General features: G+C 46.4%; 1 protein-coding gene across 1 annotated transcript in view; it reads right to left on the bottom strand.

Moving 5' to 3' along the window:
- Positions 1-1,240: 1,240 nt before the first annotated feature.
- Positions 1,241-22,987, bottom strand: part of KLHL3 (kelch like family member 3) — a gene marked incomplete at its 3' end in the record, with an annotated part of 108,180 nt that continues 86,433 nt past the window's right edge. The window contains exons 9-15 of the mRNA XM_082834970.1: positions 17,527-17,644; positions 16,917-17,114; positions 15,321-15,422; positions 11,952-12,080; positions 8,491-8,631; positions 6,244-6,387; positions 1,241-1,269 (exon numbers count right to left, since the gene is read on the bottom strand). Of these exons, the coding sequence (XP_082691096.1) occupies positions 1,241-1,269; positions 6,244-6,387; positions 8,491-8,631; positions 11,952-12,080; positions 15,321-15,422; positions 16,917-17,114; positions 17,527-17,644 (861 nt within the window). The remainder of the gene's footprint in view (positions 1,270-6,243; positions 6,388-8,490; positions 8,632-11,951; positions 12,081-15,320; positions 15,423-16,916; positions 17,115-17,526; positions 17,645-22,987) is intronic.

Raw genomic sequence — 22,987 nt, 5'->3', positions numbered from 1 at the left:
GGGGGAAGTTCTGAGGATTGGCGAGAGGGTACAGGCCTGGAATGGGGGAAGAGCACAAGGAAAGGAAGACAAGGATGTGAGACAGACTGGACCGACTGCCGAGGGCCAGGCCCAGGGTGCCAAGTATACACTGCTTTGAATTCATCCATGTCCATGTAAATCACATGTGACCCCATCCAGTGCAGGGACAAACCTATCTTTGGGTTTGGAGGTATGGTGATCTTTTACTTAGCCTCCAAACCAGAACACTTTTGAGAGTAAAACGGGATGCTCTGAAAAATTAAACCTGGATAATAAGTATAAACAGGGACTGTCCTATCCCAGGAAAACCCAGAAGTAGGATCCTCTCTGGGACCACTATGGACAAGGACTGAAGCCTTACCACTTTGTTTTCTTGTGTTTTTGTTTTTCATGTATTTTTTTCCTCCAGTGTGTTACTCAGTGCTTCTCTGAAGAGCTAGTTTTCCCAGCTGAAGAGACACGAAATCTCCCAAACCTGGAATCCTTGACCTCAAAGACCAGTAGCCCAGAGACTGGGCAGTTCTGATAAGAAGTTCCAGGAGAAGAACCCAAGGAAGAGCACCCAGCTGAGGGGCTAGAGAACCTGTGGTCCTAGTTCTAGCACACAGAGGACACAGGGCAGCTTCGAGAACACCCCACTCTTCTGCAGACAATGCGAGTAGTCTAGGCCAGTACATGGGCCTGGTCATTTCTGCACATTCCCGGTATGTCCAACTGCACTTCCAGTAGACAACAGCTCTAGTAGTCTCAAGGTCCCCATGGGGCAAATCCGTAAGAGAGGTTTCTGTGATTTGATTTTTAGCATAGCGGAAGGATCAGTAGTATAGAAATGGAGCAGACCATCACCACCCCCCAATTTAGTGAATCACCACGTTCTGCACACACACACACACACACACACACACACACACACACACACACACTCACACACAGGTTCCAGGTTCTCTGATGTCCCTGTAGAAACACACAAAAGAATGTTCAAAGGTGCAGCCGGAGCTATCAGGAGCCCACTGCTCAGGGCAGAGGACGAAACACCTTGCGGGAGCAGGAGGTGGGTCACTGTCTTCCCACCCTGACGACACTGCCAAGTTGGAGGAGGGCGGTCCCCGCTCCTCTGCAGACTCCGGCAGCGAGTGGCACCCAGCCAGCGTGGTCCCACTGTGCCAAGTCACAGGCAGCACCCCTCCCTTCCTCCACCTCCTGGCAGCGGGAGTTGGGGTCACAAGGGCTTGTGAATCACAGCAACACCTAAGACGAAAGGGGGAGAAAGTTACCATCTTAGCTTCTCCGAACTTATTCAGGGTCACAAGGGGTTCATGACCCACAACACCCCAAGCCACAGCCAAGGGAAATGGGCACGATTTGTACCCAAACACTGAAGGGTCCGTGGACTCAGGCTGCCAGCAGCTGGCTGTTTCCCGCTCTAACAGCCACGTCTCCACACGATGGTTAAACACAGAGCACAGTCCCTCAACACCACAGGTGAGTGATCTCACCCCGCATCGTCACACCGACTCACATCATATCATAGTGACTCCCCTTCCCAACCCCAGTGCTCACTGTAATGACACTCGGCACCCGCACTGGAAACCTCACAGCTCTAGATCTGTATCACTTTAAGAGAAGTGATGAGTGATACATGTCTCCTTTTAGAAGACACTGAAATGAAGTAGAAAGAACAATAGACTGACTTCATGGTAGCAAGAACAACTGAATTCCCATCCTAGCTCTGCCACCAGTCAAACTGCATTGTGGCTTCAGGCAAGTCCATGTACCTCTTCAGGCTCCATTCCCATATATTCAATATTTTCTAACTGAAAGACCCCTCCAATGCTAAATTCTATACTTGGATAAACAGTCTAGACATGTCTGTATGTGTTACTGTTTTGGCCAGGTTGAACCATACTCAATAGCTAACTTATGAGCCTAAAATCTTGCTTGTAAGGGGTTACAGTTATGCAGCAGATACTATAGGCTGATTCATCCAACATCCCTTCTACTTGCTGTCCTCTGCTATAGAGACCAGCAAGTTATGAGGTCAGCTTCCCAGACTACCTTGCAGCTGGAGGTGCTATGTGACCCAATCCTGGCCCATGAGATTGTTAACTACAAGTCTGCCAGTGCTGCAACTTTGGTTTTCTTCCTCGTCCTGCCTGGAAGAAGCTCACGCAAGGTGCAAGGGGCAGCAGCAGCAGCTATTCATAAAGCTGGCAGAACAGAAGACACAAGAGAAACCTGATTCTTCGATGACACTCTGAGGCACCAGGCCAGCCCTGGACTCCTTTCTGCCTGGGACAAATACATACATACAAAAAAAGATACTTCCTTATCTAAGCAAGTATCTGTCAGTTTTTCTGGTACCTGCAGCTGAACCAAATTCTAAGTTATAGTTAAGGTGTAACTAGGAGCCTTATTTTAACATATTACCACCACTATCAAATCTTCTGGTTGAAAATGAGATTGCGAGACCGTTGCTAAAAGAAAGCCCAGGACACCCCAGTGGTGACATTCTGCTAAGACATGCATTTCATGTTAATTCCTGGATAAAGCCACAGACATAAAAGATTAGAAGTGGGGAGAACCCAAGTCCTCAGACCCAGAAGTGTGCTGCCTGACCTTGAGAACATCTTGCCTGCACCTGAGGCTCCTCTTTCTCAAGGGAGCATGTCTTTACAAAGCAGCCTCCTGTATTGCTTCTTATATAAACTTCCTCTTCTGATTCTAAAAATAAAATATTCTCATTATGGAAATTTTGGAAAACACAGAAGAACACCAAGAAAAAGAACTTTAATCCCTACATACAAAGAGAGTCACCCTTAGCTCTTTTGGAATATTTCCTGGCTTTACTAATAATAACCACAATCATTGACTGAGTGGTTTCTACCTGCCAGGCAGGCACTGTGCTAAGTGCTTTCCACGTATTATCACGTTTCATTCTCACTACAGCCCTAAGAGACTTGATATGATTTTATTCTCATTTTACAAATGAGAAAACAGAGGTTCGGTCAGACTGACTACCTTGCCCAGAGTTCCAGGGCTAGTGGCAGAGCTGGGACTCAAATTCAGATGTGACTCCAGTATCCATTTCTGTAAGCAGGAGCTACTCTAACCCCCAAGACCCAGGACTGCTCGACTGAGCTCACGCGGTACATACATTTTGCATCATCCTTTTCTCAACCAGTCTGTCACAAACATCTTCTCATATTAAAAACACGTCCACTGTATAAATATTCCACAACTTATTTAGCTATTTCCCTCATGTCAGACATTAAGTAATTCTCAGTTTTTTGCTCCAATAAATAACTTTGTCCATAAATCTTTGCATTTTAGGCCATATCCATAGATTCTAAGAAAAGAGATTCACTCAGTCAATGGGTTTGAACACAAATCGCACCTCTGCTCATCTCCTTCCCACCTACTTATGGGGTGGGCAAACAGTAAAGAAATGGACATGAAATATTCAGCACTTATACAAAATTCTAACTACTCACACCTGCACCTTCCCCTCTCATTAAGGCTCACGTGGAGGCAAGGTGGGATCGCTCACTGGCCTCTGCCTCATACAGGAAAATGCCCTGTACTTCCCACTTCAGCTTTGGAGAGAAAATGACAGTGCTAGTTTTTAATAATTAACCATGAGAATAGAATCACTCTAGGACCAAAATGCCTCTAAAATCTTTTCTATTTAATTGAGAAAAATCCTAAATGAGAAAACAAATTTAAATAAGTTCATTAATTGAAGCCTTGCACAGACAGAATGCGATACAAACCCCTTTGAGCCCTCATGGCATAATCTTCCTTTGCACTGAAATCCAAACAAGATGGAAAACGGAATAAGAGTACCATTGGAGTCATGACGGAGATTATACATGATAATGGTCATAAATACTTAGGATGATGCCTGGTACATTGTCCATGCTCAACAAATAAACGTTAGCTCTAATTCTTCCAGTTTCTGGAGAACCAAATACAAGGAGCTGAGTTCTTGGGTTGGCCAAAGAGTTCCTTCAGTTTCTAAGTATAAATAAAAGACACATTTCTCATTTTTACCAAGAACTTTATTGAACAACGTATTCACCGTTTTGTTCCACCACCTTCTGACATTTTTCAGGCAACCGCATAATTCCACCTTCCCAAAACCTTGTATCTTTTGAGCAAAGAACTGCTCCAGGTGCCTTTTACAGTCTTCCAGGGAATTGAATTTTTTCCATTAAGAGAATTTTGTAAAGACCTAAATAAATGGAAATCTGAAGGTGCAATGTCTGGTGAATATAGCGGATGAATCGGAATTTCCCAGCCAAGCTGTAACAGTTTTTACTTGGTCACCAAAGAAACATGCGGTCTTGCGTTATCCTGATGGAAGATTATGCATTTTGTGTTGACTAATTCCGGACGCTTTTCATCGAGTGCTGCTTTCAGTTGGTCTAATTGGGAGCAGTACTTGTTAGACTTAATTGTTTGGTTTTCCAGAAAGAGCTCATAATAGAGGACTCCCTTCCAATCCCACCATATACACAACATCACCTTCTTTGGATGAAGACCGGCCTTTGGTGTGGTTGGTGGTATTCATTTCGCTTGCCCCATGATCTCTTCCGTTACACATTATTGTAAGTATCCACTTTTCATCGCCCATCACTATTTGTTTTAAAAACAGAATGTTTTCGTTATGTTTAAGTAGAGAATCGCACGCGGAAATACGGTCAAGAAGGGTTTTTTTCCCCCCGCTTAATTTATGTGGAACCCAAACATCAAAGCGATTTACATAACCAAGTTGGTGCAAATGATTTTCAGCGCTTGATTTGGGTATTTTGAGTATGTCAGCTATCTCCCACGTGGTATAACATTGCTTGTTCTCAGTTAATGTCTCGATTTGATTGCTATCAGCTTCAACTCGTCTATCCGGCCATGGAGCATTGTCCAGCGAGAAATCTCCAGCACAAAACTTCGCAAACCACTTTTGACACGTTCGATGAGTCACAGCACCTTCTCCATACACTGCACACATCTTTTTTTGCGTTTCAGTTGTGTTTTTTCCTTTCTTGAAATAATAAAGCATAACATGCCAAAAATGTTGCTTTTTTTCTTCCATTAATATTATAAAATGGCTACACAAAAATTCCCCAGTTTTGATGTTTTTTTAAAACTACACGCTGATATGACAGCTGTCACAATACAATCTAACAAAATTGTTTCAAATGATATTAAAGACAACTAACTGCTACTAGAGCCATCTTATGGGAAAAAAACGAACAAACTTTTTGGCCAAACCAATACCTCATAGATATCTATGTTTGCTTGTCTCCCTATAGACCCTCAACCTCAGCCCCACTGACTCTGATCCTGTCCCCCACACCTCATCAAAACCATCACACACCCCACCAGGAATAAGCCTCTATAGCCACCTCATTCCTCCTTCTTCCCTCCAGCCTCTTGCTTAGAATGCTTTTTCCCCCAACCCTGAGCTAGAGTAGCACAAAAGGCATGGGCCTGGGACTCAGACCTGGGTTTCAATTCTGACCCTGACATTTTTTTAGCCACATGGTCTTGGGCAGATTACTTAAACATTCCAAACCTCCGTTTCATCATCTATAAAATGGAATGGAGTCTCATTCAACCACAGGGTTGTTGAAAAGATAAGAGTGTATGTATACACTGTACCTAACAGACTGCTTTGTGGCCCAGGGAGTGGGCAGCTGGCAAAGGGCAGCTACCTCTATGACTGTGACCCACCCTCAAAGTTTAATCAGGCTCCACCTCTTCCAGGAAGTGTTCCCTGACATGTCATGTCCTAAAGCCTGTGCTGTACATTTCATTTAGAACTTACATGTACATCATCTTGTATTTCCTATTTTTGTAGGTAGGTCTTATCTTTCCAATTTAATTTCCGGAAAGCAAGAACTGTATCTTATTCCACCTAGGGGCCCAGCACAAAACAAATCAGGAAGGGCGATGAAATTCTAAAACCTCTTATGACAATTCAGATCAGTCGGAAGTGGCTCCCTGGAACACTGTCAAGAAGAATTCTATGGCTACATTCAGCTTCGCTGGGGAAACGAGTGCTAATTATGGGTATCTGCCGTGGGCGCAGAATGAAGGAGTGGTGACATGTGACAATCATCTGCCATGCCTGAAGGAGGCACTCAGCCCCAAGTTAACAAGCTAACCTAGCCCCCACCTGCCCCACCCCACCTGGGCCCCAGGATGGGGGTGGAGCACACTGACCTGCGTAGCTCCGCCCTGTGCTCATGTTGCTTGGCAGCAGCGTCCACTTGTCAGCGACAGGATTGTAGTACTCCACCGAAGCCAGGTTACAGGATCCATCATCCCCTCCAACCACATACAGGAGCCCATTCACTGCACAGACCCCTGGGGATCAAACAGAGGCCAGAGAAGGCATGACAGCAGGAGCAGCAAGGGGATGGACCAGAGACAAGTCTGGATGGCCCTGGAGGCGTTCTTCCTCCCCTTCCTGCTAGAATAACAGACAATTGGCTCCTAGGGTTTAAGTTTGCTCAACGGAGGAACACACAACAGCCACTGGGATCTAAGGATCCCCCTTACTAACAAGGTCACGTCTCTGACGAGGGAGCTTTCACGACGACATAGCCCCACAGGTGTTCCCTGCCCTTGACCCTAAGAATAGGCAGAGCACTGTAGGTACAGACCCCATTCTACTGCAGCATTGCCCACTGGTGCATGCAGGCCTCCCATGCCCAGTCTGAGCTACATGTGGAAGGAGACAACTCAGGGGATTTCATGTACACTACTACTCTGCTTGTTAGCTGTTCCCTGATAAACCATTTTATCCACACTGTGGGGCACTAATGGTTGTGTCTGTGATCCCTTTACACAATTGGGGTCTGAATCCACATACAGTTCCCAGGGAAAAGGCTTCCTACCCACCCTGATCTCAGAGTGAGCTGGTTTGGAGGCACGGTCTCATGTAGCAGGGACTCAAGAGTAGGAAAATGTAAGTACTGCTCATCAAGATTTAAAAGGTTGTAGTCCAATATACTGTGTATTTTTTCAAAATTAGACTCAGGGATTAACGATGCTCAAAAAGTAGTAATTATCAGTGTTGGTGAACATACTCTCAAATACTGGTGAGTATAAAATGCATCACCTTCCTGGGTGGTGTCAAAAGTACATATACTCCCTCTGATTCAAAAGTTTCACTTCTGGCCTTTTATTCTAAAGAAATAATTTTAAATGTGTGCATTAATTAGCTATAAAGACTATTTATAATAACCAAAGCATTACTTAGAGAAAAGATGGAAATGACCTAAAAGTCCAATAGTAGCTTGGTTATTTAAATTATGTTATAGCCATTTAGAATAATATTATGTAAATATGTTTAGTGTTATAATAAGATATTCATAAAAGATTGTAAAGTGGATTAAAAAGGCAGGTTATAAACCAGTATTACAGTATGATTCCATTTTTGTTATAAAAAATAGAAATATCTATATGTGAATGTGTGTATACACATGCATTTACATCTAAACCTACTTCTTGAATTAGCTACTTGAAGGTTCTGTAACTCCTCACTCGTGTGGCTCAAGGCCAAATGCCAGGTTATATCACAGCAGGCTTAGACAATGAGCAAATTAATAAACTCCCCTCTTTTTCTTGTTTACGCTTTCAACAAGTCAGCTGCAAATGGGTTTAGCAAGCAGGTAATTTGAGTATAAAGGAAATAAGTCTGCCTGAAAGTCACCTGCTTGTATTTCCAGCCTGGGAAATTGGGCTAAGCCAACACTATGATAGAGTAAGAAGGCATAAAGCAAGATATACCAACATAGGACACAACCCATAGGGCAAAGTTCTAAAAGGAAATGGTTTAATAGGGGTGTCAGGCTCCAGGCATAAAAAACCTAAACACTCTAAAGAAAATCATTCCTACAGGAAGGAAAAGGGGAAGGGAAGGGAAAGGAAGGAGAGACAGAAAATACAAAGAAGGGAATAAGGAAAGTGGTCCTATCGGAGAATGGATCACGAATCCTTTCATGGATACCCTTGAAAGGAGGGAAATTGGTTTCTGGTGGGAGGTGAGAGGTTCTCATAGCCAGACACTGGCAAGGAAAAGATAGAACCAAGTATGATTGTCTGACACTGTCCACACAGCCCTATGCTTAGCTACCCAACAAAGCCACTGGGCTGGGGGCACAGATGGCAACCAGAGGCTCTTCTGGGTCTGTGTCCATCTATGTGCAGTGAAAGTCATCGTCCTTCACTGGGAGGGAAGGAACCCTCTGCATCTAAGAGGGGGCCCTGTGAGGCGCCCCGTGGCTAGCTTTGTGGGTTCCAAGCTCTCCCCTGCCCAGCAAATGGACACTCCCTACTCAGGGTACAAGCTCAGCCCCAGGCCATGGGAGCCTCTCCCCTCTGCCTCTCTTTTAGAGCTAGTGTTTGCAGGGAGAAAACACCCACAACCTCCCCCGGAAGGAGAGGAGGGAGCAGTCATATTACCTGCATTGCGCCGGCACATGTTCATGTCTGCCACCTGCTTCCAGGTGTTTGTTCCAGGATCGTAAACCTCGACACTCTTCCTCACCAAGGGCCCATCATGCCCACCTGTGGCATACAGCTGCCCGCTGAGGACCCCAACGCCTGAAAGGCAGAGCACAGAGTCCCAGCCTCAGGCTGGCTGCAGCGACCAGAAACCAGGAGGCCTGGAGTCCAGTCTTGGGCAGCCATCGCCATTAGGGTGACAGGGGGAGTGCTGTTCTGTCTCCCTGGAACTCAGGGTCCTCGTCTATAAAACAAATATAATGACACCTACCTGCCTTATAAAATCAACTTGAAAACCGGCAAATATAAAGCAAACATAACCTCATTTCTATTCAGACACATAAAAATAAATATTATATATATAATATATATAGGTGTGTGTTTGTGTGTGTGTGTAGTAAAAAGAGTTGAAATGGAAACTACACAGCAGGTGTGCTGAGATCATTATTGCTGAGGCCTCCCTGCTTATCTTGAAGCAGAAACTGTTCTTTCTGCCCCCGTGCTCTCCTCCTTAGATGGCAGAGGGGCACTGAATCACTCACGATGGTGGTAAGCCTGAGCTGAGGGCCAGGACTGCATCATTTACAGGTTTTTACCATAACCTTTTAACATCCTCTAATACAAGTCAAGGAAATAAAATCCAGAAAGCCCGAGTGCCTAAAAAGAGCAGCTGATGTGGTGGCCAGGACACCTGGGTTCTGGACCTGTGTCTCTAACCTGCCCGCCAGGTGGTGCTTCCCTTTCGGGGCCTCAGTATTCCAACTGCATAGTGAGGGAGCTGGACTAGATCGGTAGTTCCAGTGGACCACAGACTACTCCACTGCGTGGACAGCTCAATTAGCTGGGGAATTTTTGAAAACACAGATTCCACAACCTCACTCCCAGAGACACTGGTCAGGAATCAGAAAAGGTACCTCAGGTGATTGGAATGTGCAGCCAGGTTTCAGACCCAAGGACTAGATTTCCAGAATGTAAACTTCATATGGACAAGAACCATGTTTGTCTTATCATGACTGTTTCCCTGTGCGTGACGGTACGTAGCAGGTTCTCAACAAATACCGTCTGAATGACAAGATGTGTAAAATCCCACCAGCAATTATGCAGGTGTGCAAATGGCTCCTCGCAGTTGCCCTAAACTAACAGCAGATGGTGGTGGTGTATCGACAGTGGCTATCTTACGGACCTGAGTTAAATAAAATTCAGTGTGTTCCCAAGCTGCCTCACCTTCCTCACCTCCATGTGCAGGAGGAACTAGCACATGCTGGGACCCAGAGATGGCCTCTTTTCCTCACAGCCATCTGCCAGCACTGCCCACACCCTGCTGAGGAAGCAAGCAGCCTTCCAGGCATTCAGGGGCACCAGTGCCCTTCTGCAGCCTCCTCTGCCAATGCCCACACAGAGGTTTCCTGGACCTAGAGCCACAGGAGCCCCTGCTGCCAGGGTCTCTGGGTCTTTAGCCACCAAAGAACACCTACCAGGACGAGTATGTGGGTTCCCAGCTCCAGATGTGAGGCTTCTCCAAATCTTAGGGATGTGAAGCACTAAAGAAAGGCTGCCCTGGGAGCCTGAGGCCAGAGTACTGACAGTGACCTGAGGAAAGAAGCCACCTCCGGGAGAGATACCACCCCTTAAATCAAGGTCACTGTGCCTCGTGAGAGGCTTGAGCGGCCCCAGTGATCTCCGCTCAGCAATAACCCCTGGGCAGCCTGACAGAGACAGAGCAGCAAGGCCTCCAAAGGCAGCTCCGTCCACAAGATGAGCCTGAGCTTTCTAAGGTGGGTCTGTGCTTGTGGCTCTGTCCGGAGCTGGCCCTCCACACTTTCTGCTTGAGGCACTCCTAGAAACAGCCACGGACCTCAGTGTGCTGCTCCACTCCTGCTGAGCTGTCCCTGCCTCCTTGGGCTTTGAACACTTTCTTGCACACCTCAAGTCACACACAGGATTTCCAGGAAATACAAAGAAGATTCTACCAGTACCGTAAACCAAAACTACTAAAAGAGCCCTATGATGGCAGGAGAACCAGAGGATCTGTGAATTGAACTGGGCCCTAGGGAACACCTATTGCAACCCATTCATTTCACATCTGAGGAATCAGAGGCCAAGACCACAGGGACATTCGAGCAGACCCAGAACCAAGATCCAGCCCTCCTGACTTCCATGCATTTGCTGCACGTTCAGGAAGGGCCAACCTGTTCGGATCAGCAGAGACGAGCTCCCTAAAAATAGCCTTCCAAACACAAATGTTTCTTAACTGGAATCATACAGCATTTTCTTTTCTAACCAGTGGGCATACAGTGGTTCTTGAAAAATATTAAAATAGCATAATTTTTAAGGAATACTAAGGAAGTGGTCATGTGTTTGGTTGTATAAAATGAGATCACAACTCAATCTTCAAAAATACAAAAAGAAAGATAAAGTAATAACATGGTGGGGAAAAGCTCCCAGTTGTGGCTTCCCTTCCCAGAAGTCACATGGCCTTCCTGCCAGCCAGGTTGGTCATCAGTCACCACTCCCACAGGAACCAGGAGCAGAGAGCCAATGCCCGGCCTCCAGCGCCTCCCTCTGCCCTCCCAGACCCTTTCCTCTGGGCCCCTAGATGATGGGGCAGACAAAGCAGGGAAGAAGGGGCTGTTGCTCCACTTCCTGGAAAATCCCAAAGGACCACACAGCTCCTGGCCTTCCCACAGGAGGCAGAAGTGGGCCCCATGTGGGGATTTATTCTCCTCCCATGCGGGGGAGGGGGCTGAAGTGAAGAAAAGTTGGGGGGAGACATAAGTTTATCTCCAGATATTAACACTAATAGCTTGGCTTTCAGCCCCCAAGACAGAGACAGGCAAGTTTAGCTTTTCCAAGGAAGAGTGGGACAGCCATGCTTGTCACACTACTTCATGAGAATGAGACTCTGATAATCTGGGGTCCAAAAAATCTAACTTCAAAATGCAACAAACCTGAGTAGGAATCCCAGCTTTGCCAGTGACTAATGATATGACCTTGGGCTAATGACTCAACCCCTGGTTGACTTACTTTCTAAATCTGTTAAGTGGAGTTATGTCGTGTCTACCCTGCAGGGCTGTGAAGAGGATTAAATAAAATGAGGCAAAGAAAGTGCTTATTAGGACAGCACCTGGCACATAGCAAGCTTCACTTTTCAAGAGATGCAGACACCTCCAAAGAAACGGAAGAGATGACGATGAAGGGAATATGATCTCATCTGTTCTCTACCAAAAGGATCCCCCTGAGAAGGGTTAACTCCTAAGTGCTTGTGTCAGCTGCAAAGGTGCAAGTGGGATTATATACACTGAAAGGAGAGAAGAGGGAGGGAAAATAAGGTAGAATGTTAAGCTCTTGGCCTCCAGACCCACCTGTGAGATCAGACACAGCCTGCCCCCTGACCTTGCCCCCCCACCCCCACACCGTACCTGCGCCGCTGCGACGAGTGCTCATGTCTGCCACGTATGTCCACTCATTGGTCGCTGGGTTGTACTGCTCCACGGTGCTCAGGCACTGGCGGGAAGCCCCATCATAACCCCCAACGGCATATAGCTTCCCTGGAACAGACAAAGTGGCTGAGGGTGGTGCTTCAGACTCGCATAGAACTGGAGCGTGGCGGAAACTCCACTTGTAACCCACTGGGGCACCCTCACCTCCATCAGGGTTCAGGACCCCCTCCCCCAGGAAGACCACGACTCCCTCCCCAACCAGGGTAAGCATGCTTCACGACTCTGTCTCCTACTTCCTCTTAAGCCCTGAGTTCCTCCTCAAAGCAGTACTGACTGAACCTCTTTCTCAAAAAGCACACCCCAAACAGCCAGCGCAAAGCGATGGCCTGCTGTCACTGGGGCTCAACATATTCTTCCTAGTGAACTCATTAGATCTTCTCCAGAACAAGGCACCGGAGAGATGGAAAGCTTGGCCCCAGGTGCAGCCAGGCAGGCAAACTTTCTGGGTAAAGGCTCACAATAGCAGACAGAACAAATAAGGAAAAATATTCTCCAACAAGAACCCAAACATTGTCTCCTCCATGTTTTGTAGTCTGTCCACAACCCGGGCAGGTGCAACGTGTGAATGGAGTGCTCTGTGTGCACTGTGGGATGGGTTGGCTGGAATTTATCTGCAGACCCCCTTGCAATCTCTGAGCCATGCACAAGACCCCTGAAGCACCATCACCTATTTTAAAAATAAAATACCATAAACGGCTATCAAAGAGCAACAGTTTGTTCTGAGGATGGTGGTGAGGTTGGGCAAGGGGGAAGGAAATTGGTATTTGAATGATCTCAGAGAGAGATTCAAACATTTGGGTTTAACATGTAGTCTTAGAATACAGTGGGAAGGTCTCGTGTGTGTGGTGTGTGTGTGTGTGTGTGTGTGTGTGTGTGTGTGTGTGTGTGTGTGTGTGTGTGTGTGTGTGTGTGTGTGTGTGTGTGTGTGTGTTGGGTGTGGGTGTCCTACCTCACCTGGGGTCTCAGTCCTATGGGGGACCCTGGAATTATAATAAGGATCTTAAACACTAGCTACAGACTAAATAAACACCACCAGATGCAAAGCTACTTAACAGGGTTACTCAATCAAAAGATTTTTTTGGTCACTATGTGCTTTCTTAATGGAGAGGTACCAAGAGTACAACCAAGTATGTGAAAAATCTACAATCATTTTAAGTCAGAAAGAGATTCTCAGGCTCAGAACTATGTTGTACCATCAGGACGTTTGCTGCATCAGATGTAAAATTATTCCTTCTTCTATCATTGAGCCTGGGTTTGTGTTCTGCCCCCACAGCCCTCTCAACCAGCCCTTCTAGAAGAAAAGGACACCTCCTCCTGACTCTGCCCTTGCCTAAGCCGGAGGGCAAAGTCCTGACTCAGAGCTCCCCCAGGACCCAGGCTACTCTCGTGGTGTGTCTGGCTCAGAGGTAACCACCTGCCCAGCCAGCTGTCCATCACTAGGGAGGAGACAGGCCTGGGGCGTGGAGAAGAGAAGCTCCTGAGGGCAACCCCAGTCTCTGTAACACACGACCTCCACTCTGCAGGGAGCTTCTGCCTAATCTCCCAGCCTCACTGTCCCTCTTCCTACGTAGAGATTCTTCAAGGCAGTCAGTAGCAGATGATCCTGATTTTCTTTCTTTTTTCCCCAGTGTTATTTAGGCTATGTAGCCATGGTAAGGAGACGATGAGAGGGAGGCAGGTTCTGTGCAGACAGCGTGGGGAGCTGTATCTTCAGGGCCACGGGGAAGGAGCCTCCACTTAAGACCCTCCCTGGACATTCTCACCAAAGCTGTCCATTGGACTCTGCTGCCCCAGGGTGACTCTCAGCCGAAAGAGCTTCAGATTCAGGTTGGACAAGATCAATAAATCCCCAGTCTGTCCTCCGGGTCAACAGGGCGTGCTACCACACAGCACTTCTGCCACACAGAACATGCTCGCAGAAGGCTCTGTCAAGGGGAGTATTTCAGATGAGTACCAGGAAGGTATCTCCCCTAACCCCCATCAACCATTCCAACTCTGCGTCAGCTGAAAAAATACCCACTCAGTATTTCTCCTTTCAGGGATACGCTATTTTTAACCCCAACTCTATTGTTTGATATTCCTGGCTAAGGAAAAAGGGGGGAAATGGGAAGGTGGCTAGACAAAGCACTTGCATTTGGCAGACAAATCAACTTCTGTTCCAACGGGAGGATGAGATTGCAAGAAACAATTTTATCTCGGTAGGAGGACAAAAATCCTTGCACTCACTAAGATGACTCATTCAGTATGTTAGAACAATATACTTTTAAATTAAAATTTAAACTACATAATACTGGTATGGACCAAGAAATGCAGCGAGAGAAAAGAATCCTTATATTAATGTCTAACTCACCGCACATTACACTCTCCCCGAAGCATGTATATGTGTTGTGTGTGCACGTGACATAGAAAATGCCTGTACACATGTGTGAATGCACAGATTTCCAGCAAAATTCCCACTTCAGGACAGGCTAATGAATCAGTGTTGTCCTGCAAAGTATAGCATTTTAGTCCAAATAATACTCTATGCTTTAATACGTTGAATTCATACATATTTCAAAAATGTCTCTCCATTAGCATTTGCTAATGGTCTGAGTTGGGAGTTAGAAGACCTGGGTTCAAGGAGTGGCTGTGCTATTTACTAGCACAGGGCACATTGATTACCCCTCTGGGACCAGTTTCCCTTTCTGGAGAACAGAGAAAATCTAAGTCCTGCCCATCTCCTTCAGGAGAGTTTTAGGAACAAAATGAGAAATTGGAGATGAAAACCGTTTAAAAACTACAGTGCACTTTCTAAACAGGCCCCAGACCTCACCATTCACTCCTGTCTCACCGCACACACCTTTCCTGACTAGAGCAGGACCCACCAACCTGTCCTGTAGTGACTAATCAGAACTGGGGAAAGGTGCCCACCTCACTCGGGGCTCTGTTAATAATGCTTAACATGTGAACATGAGGACAAAATTAAACAAACAATTGACTCTCACCCCCTCCACATTATACTCCTGGGTTATATCTTGACTCTGGATTCTCCAACTCGTAATAGAGACAAGTGGCCAAAGCAACAGGCCAGCATCTCCCCTCTAGGCTCCTCCCACGCCCCCCAACCCAGCTCACCCACTTTCTAGCCTTGGGCCAGTAGCTTCACCTTTCTGAGTCTCAATTCTTCTCATCCGCTCATCAGGATACTAGTACCAGACTCAGCAGTAACGGGAGGAATAGAGTCAGGACACCAGGAGAAGGCCCAGGGGCCAGGGCAGGAACAGGCCACCACCCACTGCCGCTCCTTACCCTCTACGACACCCACACCCACACTGCTCCGCCGTGTGTTCATTGGGGCCACGAAGAACCACTCGTTGGTCTTGTAGCTATAGGCTTCCACTGACGCCAGGCCTGGGAGACAAGAGACTCATGAGGTTTCTATGGCGCCAAGCCTCACCCTGCTGTGCGAACAGTGAGGATGGGGGAACAGTGCAGACCTGGGGGCTGGAAACCTGGGTGTATGACTCAGCACTACCTCTACCTCACTGGGCAGCCCGTGGCACCTCCCTAAACACAGCTGCACTGTGTCTGCCTGAGGGGACCCCTAAGACCTGACCTAGAGGGTGGGCTGTGAGAGGCCCAGGGGTATAACGTAAACCATAAAACCGACAGAATGGAATAAATACCTGAGGTTGCCTCGCTGAACACCTATTCTATCCCTCTTTTCCCTTGTCTTCCTCTATTTTAGAGGCTGGAAGTCTGAAAACTTACCTTTCCAGAATCCCTTGGAGCTGTGGGTGACCAAGTCAATGCAATCTAAGCAGGATCTCTGAAAGAGCCTTTGCTTTTCTGATAAGCCCCCACCCCCTTCCTGCTTCTTGCTATCTGGAACACAAATGTGTTGGCTGGATGTAACAGCCACCTTGTGACTATGAGGATAAGTCCAAAAGACTCTTCAGGAACTTGGCCCCAGTATCCTTGAGCAACTGGACGAAGGTGGCAACTGCCAACCTCTGAATTTCTTGTTTCATGAACAAAGCAAAAGCTCTCATTTGTTTAAGCCACAGTTTAATCAGGTTTTCTACTGGCAGCCAAAAGCAATGCCTAAAAGAAACAATGCCCCACTATCCTTTGTTCTCTTTATTCCCAGTTCCCACTCACTAGAAGCAGCCTCTGGAGGGGCTACAGATCTTGGCATTAATGAAACAGGCAAAGAGAAGGCTGAAAAAGGTTACCAATTGGTGAAGACACAAATGAAATTTCAGGGAGGTAAAAGATATTGTTTTTCATGTCACTGGGGGCCAAAAGATATCACTTTAGTTTAACAGAGTTGCTGTCAACAGAGACATCCACCTGGAGATAATCTCTCCAAGTCCATGTCCACTAGTAGTTTCTAATGCTTATTTTGGAGCTAGATGAAAGCCAGGAGCAAGGGGACGCTTCTGCAGTGGCACAACCTTGCACAGCTTTGGTGGGGCAGTAGAAAGGGCAATGGGCAAAGACTGTGTGACCTAAGCCACGTCTCTTCACATAGCTGAACCTTAGCTCCCTCATCTGTGCAGAGGAGGGTTCAGACCACAGTTCTGAGACACCATCCAGCTGAGCTTGCTCTAAGCCTCATCTCCAGAATAAATGGGTTAACAGACACTGGAAAGGAGAAAAGGGCCTCTTCTGAGGGTGGGGTCCTTCCTAGAGCCCTAGAAATGACAGCACGTGGGCAGTTACATATTCTGTGTGTAGGAAGGTGTGCCTCTGACACGCAAGCTGGGAGAGGAGGAAGGATGGGTATGTTCTCGGGGCAGTAGCTACAGAGGGACCAGCGGTTGGCCCAAGAAATGGCTGACCAAACCAGGGTTGCATGGAAGGTGTGTCCTAGGCTGGATGGGGACTGAGTCCGGGACCTACCAGTACTGCCATCAAAGCCCCCGACGGCGTAGAGCAGGTCGTTGAGCACAGCTGCTCCCAGCGTGCTCCGGCGCTCCTGCATGCTGGCGATGGACGTCCACTGGTCCTTCACCCCGTCGTACACGTCCACTGTCCGCACACGCAGTGAACCATTGAACCCGCCCACAGCGTACACGTGGCCAGCCATGAACACCACACCTGAGGCACAGGAAACCAAGGCATCAAGGTCATCTCAGACAGCTGATGACTCACGTTAATGAGTGACAATGGGGGAACGAGGCAGGCATGTAAATAATTCACCACAGAAGGTGATCTCCAACTTTAGATATTTGGGACTCTCTGGATTTCTTCTCACATTTGCATTTCTAGTCTTGTTTGATTCAAGCAAGTACTTGGATTAGCCTGAAGTCCCTAAGCACATGAGAGCTGACCCCAGAAGGTGCAGCTAGAAACTGTGCAGGTGGGGAAGGGAAAGGAAGGGAGTGTGGAATGCACAGATGCTTTTGGAAACAAGGAGCAGGACTGTGGCACCCAGTAGAGACCTGCGGTGGCGGCAGGGGTGGGGCGGAGTGGAAAGGCAGCCTGCACACCGGGAGGCAGTGCGGCTCACCTGCTCTGCATCTCCTGGAGGGGAGCTCAGCAATCTGATCCCACCGGTCCTCCTCAAAATCATAGCACTCCACACTGCGGATGGCCTTGGGTGCCTGGCCGCCAACCACGATCATGACCTCCAGAAAGACAAGTGGACATTAGCTGGGTCTCCCCAACATCCAGATTCATGGGTCATCAATCCCTGTTACGTCCACATGCTCACTGCCCAGGGTCCGTGGATGATCTGAGATGCCAGTTTACAGAGCTACGTACGTGAAGGTGCTGCCCCTAATCACCAACAGGTCTGAACATTCAAGAAAAGTCTAACGAGCATCTTCCCACAGAAACACAACCATAAAGTCTACGCTTCCCAAGTGCCCCTGCTCAGGGCTGTGTTGGGGGTATAGCCACTTGGGGCATCTTCTGCAATCTGAGTGTCCTTAAGCATTGGGGGCAAGGGGACTAAATTTTAAATCAAAATAAAATATTCCCATATATATATCAAAATATGCATATATTTTGGAATAGAGTACAGAATTTGGATGCATTTTAAGATAAAATTTATTCAAAAATATTTCTGAATGCATAGATTATAGGGAGCACTTATTCACTGCAGTATGGGAAAAAATTTGTAAAACACCGCTTTGTGGTGGTCACCACAAAAATGCATGTAACTGATGATGTTCTGAAAACACAGTGCTATCGTGTTATTTCCACAAGTAAGGTAGTAGCTACCACTGCCTGTCATCTTGTGAAGTATGTTGTCATTTGTTTGTCACCACAACTCTGCAAGTTAGATATTATCGTCCACATTGACAGGTCAGGAAAGTAAAGCTCAGAGAACATAGGTAAATTGCCCAAGGTCACACAGCTAAGCGCAGCAGAAGAGAGACTGAGAGCCAAGTGCACCTAACACAGGAGTGAATGCAGCCCCACCTCTCTCCTGCTCCAGAGACGGGGTCTATGCCAGGACAGCTCACTACACCGTGTTTTTCAAACTGCAGGTCACATTTCATTGGTGGGTCACTAGATCAATTTAACGGGTTTCAACCAGCATACTTTTTAATAGAACAGCACAGAAAATATAGTACGGATATTATTTCATGAAATATTTGTTCTGGTTATACACACATGTATGTATCTCCTAGAGAGCAATTTAAACATATTTCTTAGCGTAGGATGTAGTATTTTAAAAAACAATGAAAGCCACTGTTCTGCCTGCAGCAACAGAACTTCAGCAGTTCACTGTGGTATCCCCATTGCTGTGACTTTTGTCATGTGTTATTAATAAATAACAATTAAAGCACCAAAGTTAACAATAGTTTACATATGTCAGTAAGTCTACAAATTCATGGCTGTCGCCACAATGATTTCACTCTCACTCACTCATTCCAAATTGCCTTCTTAAGTGGAGAGAAAGGGATAAAGTCACAGGCAGACAATCAACATAAGTCACAGGATCTTCTCATTATCTGTGGCTTGTCTTATTTACCACAATGGTTCTCAAACTTCAATGTGCATCAGAATCCCCTTGAGGACACAAATTGCTGGGCCCTACCCCACAGAGTTTCTGATTCAGTAGGTCTGAAGCGGGACTGAAAATATGCATTTCTAACAAGTTCCCAGTTGATGCTGATGCTGCATTTCCAAGAGTCATACTTCGACAACCCCTGTTTTAACCCACAAACATAGAGATTTCCTGATGATGTACCATCAAGCATTTCTGCCGTTATAATTATCACAGTGATCTCTGCTTCCCTGCAAAGCATTTCTGGGGAGAAAAGTGATCATCAAAATCTGTGAGTGCAGCTGAACATTATCCACCATATAGGGAGACAGGTATAGGGCTGACAATCATTGCTCAAGATCAATTATTTGTGACCCAAGATTCTAGATTCAGGCTCACCTACTGCCCATGTGGGTGGTCACTGGTCATCAGAGTTAGTCTATAGCGCTTCTGTGACCGAATGTAAGTGACCAATGTTCAAAAACTCAGAATTCCGTTCTGACTTCTGGAACATGCCAAAGGAACCCAGGACACATAGTCCAGACTTAGAGCTGTTGGTGCCTCCATAAATAAATGTTCTGCATTTGACTTTCCTCTGCTCAGAAGGTCCACTGCCCTGTGTCAAGAGCAGCCCTTTTCAGAGAGATGCAGAATTCTATATTCCTTCCCATCTGTAATTCTTTGCTTAGATAGGCATCCATGAACAGTTCAAGGGGGATGTTAATGAACACAGCCTCTTGGCAAACTTCAGACAATGCCCAACTTATTCCTCCAGGGCTGAATGACCCGCATTCAAAAACATACCTAGAACTTGTACTGTCTTTCTGGTTTTGAGTTGGTAAAGTTGAAATGAAGTCAAACCATTACAAGGATTTTCTTTGAAATCTGATTTTGGGGCTAACTGGGAATAAAACTAGTTTTTAGTTTTCTTTCTGCAGTGACATCAAGTACCCAACACCCTCTCCTTGAAACACTCTTCCCCCATCTGATCCCCCCCAACAACTGCTTATCTTTCAGGTCTCAGTTTACACGTCACTTCCTCCAAGAGGACCTCTCTGACCTCCAAAGCTGAGTTACAGGTCCTTCTCTGAGAACACATATGCCCTGGGTTCTCCCACTAAAAGTGCCCCACGTTGTGCTGTAACTGTCCAGTAACCTTGTCTCCCTTCTAGACAGTGAGCCCTGCCAGCGCAGAAAAATGTACCTGCCTCAATCACCAAGATAACCCTAGGGCCCTAGGGTACCAGGTAAAAGTGATGACTCAAATATTTATTTGGAATAAAGAATAAATGAATAGTAAAGACCACATGCAAAGAGTTAAATGAAAAAATACATAGTTACAGGGCTTCCCTGGTGACACAGTGGTTAAAAATCTGCCTGCCAACGCAGGGGACTCGGGTTCAAGCCCTGGTCCAGGAAGATCCCACATGCCGTGAAGCAACTAAGCCCGTGCGCCACAACCACTGAGCCTGCGCTCTAGAGCCCATGAGCCACAACTACTGAACCCACGTGCCACAACTACTGAAGCCCACGTGCCTAGAGCCCGTGCTCCGCAACAAGAGAAGCCACCGCAATGAGAAGTCTGCACACCTCAACGAAAAGTGGCCCCCACTCGCTGCAACTAGAGAAAGCCCGCACGCAGCAACAAAGACCCAACACAGCCAAAAACAAATAAATTAAATAATTTTTTTTAATTAAAAAAAAATACACAGTTAAATAAAAAAAAAACACACAAGCTAGAATGTCTCTTTCTTGGGTTAAAACATGTTAGACACCAGATTACAATTCTGGGGACAGAATTTGAGGAAAACAAACAAAAAGAGAAAGAGAGCTTTTCCCATCTTTTGACTCAACCACCAGAAGGCTGTTTATTCTTTGCATAAGCTATCAAGACCTCTTCTATAAACAAAAAAGGCAAAGCTTCAGGGGACTTAACCATGTCCCAGAAACCATCTTCCGCCAGGGTAGGGAGGTACATTCATACTGGAGAAAATCCAGCACTCATCTCTGAGAATTTTCATAGTAACACAGAAGCGATATTATAGAAATGCAAAAAATTTAATGTTAAAGTAAAACCTGCATAGAAAGACAAAAAAGATACAGAACAAGGTTTTCAAAATAAACTTGCCTTTGAGCTTATAAAACCACTGGTGAGAGACGACTTCTAAAATTCCAAACTTGTACAATAATCTGGGAAGAGCAACTATGAGGTTTCGTGGGGGTAGGACCATTGGTTTCTGAAAATGTAGAGGTAACTCAAGGCAGAGGGAGGAGTAGGTGTACTTTCTCCTTCTCTCGTAGACATGAGAAGTCCAATTTCCATGGCAGGTCTTACAAAAAGCCATCATACAAGGAGCACTACGGTCATCACTGTGTAACTGTACAGCATAAAAAGAATACATTTCCTATCTTGACTACTAACAGATGGTTGTTTCCATAGATACCTGATTTTAGCAACCAATTAGACAAAAACGAGTATTCCCCAAAGTCTACATGTATTACATCTCTGAAACTGTAAACCTCCAGATACTCAAGTCTCTTCTTGTCAGGGCAAGAAGAGACTTGAACCATTCTTTCTTGCAAGCCCACATTTGACATTTCCAGAAAAACTCAGGCCCAAAGACTTCAATAGGCATATTTCTTTCTTCCCCTGACACCCCTAAGTCCCACTTTACTAAAGATGTGTAATGTCTTAAATAGAAATTACTGAGTCAAATCAGCTTATTAAATGATCACTATGTTTAACATTTATCCTTCAAGGTAACTCTGAGTAAGAACTACCGGTGGTCATATGGGAATCATAAAATACTAAAGAACTAGTTCCAGGCTAACAATTATGCTAGACCAAACATAACCTCATCACACTCAAGGACAGCAATGTACTTGGGAGCCCTGCAGGGCACCCAGCGTCCTGACCCCAAGTCTCAGTCATCACTGTGTTAAAGGCTGCAGACCTCTTGGTGAGTGGAGAGTTCTGGGTGACACAACACTGGTGAGCCAGACTCGACTGTGCGGGACATGGCTACTGGACCACTCCCAAGAAAAACACTCATTTTAGAAAGTCAAATGGCCATTTACTTTAGGGACATTAGTGAGACCATGTAAAGACTACCTGAGTCCTTGGGAAGGAAATTTCACTCCCAGCATAACAAGATGATTTTAAAAAAAAACATTTAACACTGTTTCTTTCACTTGGATGAGTCTGAACTCCACCAGCGTGACTGTGTCAGTGCAGGCATGTTGGTCCCTCCTCACAACATGACAACTGCTCTGTGTCTGAAAGCCATCAGGTAGCAGAGACTAGCCAGGGGGAGGGCAGGAAGTGAACAGCGCAGAGCTTTCCAGCCCATTTGTGCATCAGGACCCTAACCCTAAGTCATTAGACTCTGCACTCAGGGGAGTGGAATGACCCAGGCTCTGCACACCTTGTTCATCAGGCAAGAGTAGAGTGTGTGTCCAAACTCTCTTCCATGACCGGTGAACTGGGCAGAAGGCAGGCCCAGCCAGTCGGTCCCTCGGGCCAGGGCAGGAAGCAAGAGTCTCTCTTACCCTGGTGCGTGGGGCCGCAGGGCTAACACCAAAAATTCATCCGAAGGAGCATGTCGAGGTCGAGGCAGAAGACTTGTCCCAGCAGGTTCTGAGCAACAGGTGCTCCAGGCAAGGACTGACAGCCAAGGTGCACGGACCACGAGAGATGAAGAAGCAGCAGCGCGGGAGCAAGACCCACGGAGGAGAGCAGGAGTGGGAAACGGACTTTGGAGTCAGACACACCTGCGCTCAAATACCAGCCCCGTCACTAACTAGCTGTATGAATCTGGGCAGGCACTTAACCTTGCCAAGCTCGCTTCCATCACCTAAAATATCAGGATAATAGGATGTTTCTCCCATGGGTGTCAGGAGGCTTAAATGATATAAAGCATTTAGCACAGCGTTCGGTAAACAGCACACACTAAATGTTAACTTCTATTATTAG

Source organism: Leucopleurus acutus (genome assembly GCF_964270905.1).
Source record: "Leucopleurus acutus genome assembly, chromosome: 3".
In the NCBI taxonomy this organism is placed as follows: Eukaryota; Metazoa; Chordata; class Mammalia; order Artiodactyla; family Delphinidae; genus Leucopleurus; species Leucopleurus acutus.
The sequence above is the reverse complement of the archived record's forward strand: the minus strand, read 5'-3'. Positions and strand labels throughout refer to the sequence as shown.